The sequence below is a fragment of the Volvox carteri genome (genome assembly GCF_000143455.1).
Source record: "Volvox carteri f. nagariensis unplaced genomic scaffold VOLCAscaffold_49, whole genome shotgun sequence".
NCBI classification, from domain to species: domain Eukaryota; kingdom Viridiplantae; phylum Chlorophyta; class Chlorophyceae; order Chlamydomonadales; family Volvocaceae; genus Volvox; species Volvox carteri.
In genome coordinates this window covers 662,510-665,954 of record NW_003307592.1, presented here as the reverse complement: position 1 = coordinate 665,954, position 3,445 = coordinate 662,510, and the positions used below count along the sequence as shown (strand labels likewise).

General features: G+C 60.4%; 1 protein-coding gene across 1 annotated transcript in view; it reads right to left on the bottom strand.

Annotated features, from left to right (window-relative positions):
* The window catches only part of VOLCADRAFT_76599 (uncharacterized protein), an 8,965-nt gene that overhangs the window by 3,722 nt on the left and 1,798 nt on the right, over positions 1-3,445 (bottom strand). Inside the window, exons 4-10 of the mRNA XM_002955146.1 lie at positions 3,308-3,442; positions 2,964-3,107; positions 2,267-2,383; positions 1,598-1,691; positions 792-882; positions 387-476; positions 112-214 (exon numbers count right to left, since the gene is read on the bottom strand). Coding sequence (XP_002955192.1) covers positions 112-214; positions 387-476; positions 792-882; positions 1,598-1,691; positions 2,267-2,383; positions 2,964-3,107; positions 3,308-3,442 — 774 coding nt within the window. The remainder of the gene's footprint in view (positions 1-111; positions 215-386; positions 477-791; positions 883-1,597; positions 1,692-2,266; positions 2,384-2,963; positions 3,108-3,307; positions 3,443-3,445) is intronic.

The window sequence follows — 3,445 nt, the reverse complement described above, 5'->3', positions numbered from 1 at the left end:
TCTTCACGCACGCCTTTCGGTCAGTTTTACGTTTGGTACACTCTTTTGCCCTGGCAGCAGCTTCACTCGTGTGTGTTTCGTCTTTCCCCCCTTCCCCTCCCACGCAGCCACCCAGCCACTCACCTTGGGCTGGTCAATGGTGGCCGCATCCCCCAACGCCCAGATGCTGCCATCACTGCCCTTCACCCGGAGGCACTCGTCAGTCAGGACCGACCTGAGGACCGCGGAGGGCAGGGAATAGGGGCCACTGTTGGGCTAGTTGCGAGGGCCTCCTTCCTCCGCCCCTCCCCGTCCCCCTCAGAGCCCAGCTCGCCCTTCTCCTAAAACCCACCAGACACACAAACACATACGTAGATACACTAACACATACATACAGACATACACACCTGAAGTGCGACTGCCCAGGCAGCTTCTCCTGAAGTTGCCGTATCAGGGGGTTCATCGCAATACCCGTCGCCCACACACAGGCTCCGAACCTAGCCGGGGGAATGTGTGTGTGTGGGGGGGGGGAGAGGGCAGGGGAGACATAACGGAACAACATCAGCATCATGCAAGTGATTGGTCAAGACAACCATGGGGCCCAGTTCACACGCAGCAGCACAGCTGGGCGTCCGTCCGTCCGTCCGTCCGTCCGTCAGCTGGTCGCCCCTGAGGGGGGTTTCTGGGGGGGAAAAGACTATGTAGCGCCGCTCCACTGGCCAGCAGGAGGTGGCCTCCTACCGCTCTCCCCCTCTCCTCGGCCCCCCCTTTCCCTGCCCCTCCTCCTCCTACGCCCCTCCTCCCCCCCTCACTTTATCTCCGTAACCTCGTTGGCCTTGTTGACCACCCGAACACAGCCGTCCTCAACGGCCGCCACCCGGCTGTTTAGAACCAGCTTGATGCCTGGGAGGCGGGGGGTAGAGGGGGGGGGTAGGGGGTTTAGGGGGGGGTAGGGGAGAAGGGGTAGGGGAGAGGGGAGACTGGTGGTGGTGCGGCAAGGAACGAATGACCAGACACACAGTTCAGCGCACAGTATGTGTGCATGTGTGTATGTATGTGTGGAGAGGAAGGGTACAACAGCAAGAGCCATGATCCAACCCTAAGCTACCCACCAGTCTCCAATACAGCCCCTTCCCTGCCCTGCCCTTTCCTGCCCCGCCCCGCCCCGTACTGCCCCGCCCCGTACTGCCCCGCCCCGTACTGCCCCGCCCCGTACTGCCCCGCCCCGTACTGCCCCGCCCCGTACTGCCCCGCCCCGTACTGCCCCGCCCCGTACTGCCCCGCCCCGTACTGCCCCGCCCCGTACTGCCCCGCCCCGTACTGCCCCGCCCCGTACTGCCCCGCCCCGTACTGCCCCGCCCCGTACTGCCCCGCCCCGTACTGCCCCGCCCCGTACTGCCCCGCCCCGTACTGCTCTGTCATGTCCAGGATCTGGAGCTGCTGTCCCAATGCCGCTCCGCAGGGGAGGCCCGGCAGCATTCCTTAATGCCACCCCACCCCACCACCTACCACCCACCTCCCAGCAAGGCCCCCAGCGGCCTCCAGCACCCAGCCAGGAAAGCAGACACACAGACAGTCGCACAGACCCCCCCCCCCCGCCACACACCCCCAGGCACACCTGCGCGCTTGAACTGCTCGGCAGTGTAAATGGAGATGGCCCTGTCGTACGTTGACAGCACGTGATCCATCAGCTCCACAATTTGAATCGAGACCTGGGGATGAAGGACGCGGAGAGCGGACCGGTGGCGGCATCACCGGCAGCCGGGGGGTATCGGGGGGATATCGGTCGGGGTGGGAGACGAAGGAGAAGGAGAAGGAAACGAGGGAGCAGGCGGCCGTCGCGTGTGCACCGTCCACGCTGTGTCCGTCCGCCGGCCCCGTACATATCCGAACATCGACACACACACCGCTGAGAGAGTGGTTGCTGCGACACTTCTGGAGCTCCGAAACCGCCCCCTTTCCGAAACCGGCCCCCCTTTAGGTGGCCCTCCCCTCTTCCCCTCCTCTCCCCCCCCCCTTACCTGCCAGGGCACATCAGCCCAAGGGAGAGAGAGAGAGAGAGAGAGCAGATGGATAACCCCCAACCCAGGGACGGTCCCCAGTACCGCTATTCATACCGCTTCATAGGGCCCTCATAAGCCGCTCCCTCCAAACTGGGCCCCACAGCCAGCTCCCACGACTTCAGGAGGCGGGTCAATACCTTCCCCAAATACTGTACGTAGCGCTAGGTTAAAAAATTTAAAAAGCCCAAAAGGGAGGATTCGAAGCGGGGACTCACGTCCTTGACAATGTTAGGGTAAAGCTTCGACAGGTCGCACTCAATCATGTCGTACAGCTCCGCCGCCACCTCGACGCCCGTGGGGCCCCCGCCCACCACCACAAACGTGAGCAGCTTCTTGCGTTCCTGTAGGCAGCACATACATGCATACATACATACATACATAGATACATAGATACATAGATACATAGATACATAGATACATAGATACATACATACATACATACATACATACATACATACATACATACATACATACATACATACATGCATACATACATACATGACAAGTGAAAAGACAGTTTGGACACCGGGGAGGTTTGTACACACACACACACACACACACACACACACACACGTGCATATTGTGCCGTGTGGAGAGTGCGTTCGGGAAAGTCAACCGAACGCAGGTTCGGGTTGGAAGAGAGCAGTTCGAGAATGATGACAATTTCGGTCGGATCGATCTATTTGGACCCGCTGGGACGCGTTGTTTCCTGTTTGTCAGGATCGTGTCAGGGTCGGAGTGGGCCCCACATGCATATCAAACCATGTATCACACCATCACCTGGAAAGACATTACCATTCTCTACATTACTGTTATGTAGCCACTACCCCGCCAAGGTACGGCACACACACGCACATCACACAGATATCCCCCCCCCCCCCCGCTCTCTCCCCTCCTTCCCCTCCCTTCCCACACACACACCTCCTCTGGGGTGGCAGGCAGCGCTGCCCGCTCGAAGCACTCGGACACTCGAGCCCTAAGCCGGCCCGCGTCCTCAATGGATTTGAAGTAGAAGCAGTACTGGTCGACACCCCGGATACCGAACGTGTTGTTGACCGAGCCAACCTGGGGCGGGGCGGGGCGAAGGAAGGGGGGAGGGATGGGTTGCAACAACAACCACCAGCAACCATCAGTAGCCGGAGAGTCTAAAAACGAGAGGGGAGCTGCGAAGCAGCAGCAGCAGCAGCAGCAGCAGTAGCAGTAGCAGTAGCAGCAGCAGCAGCAACAGCAGCAGTAGCAGCAGTAGCAGCAGCTGCAGTAGCAACAGCTGCAGCAGCAGCAGTAGCAACAGCTGCAGCAGCAGCAGCAGTAGCAGCAGCAGCAGCAGCAGGAAAACAACATCGTCGGAGAGGGCAGGCACGGGAGCAGCTACACAGAAGCCGCCTACCCCTTCCCCCCTCCTC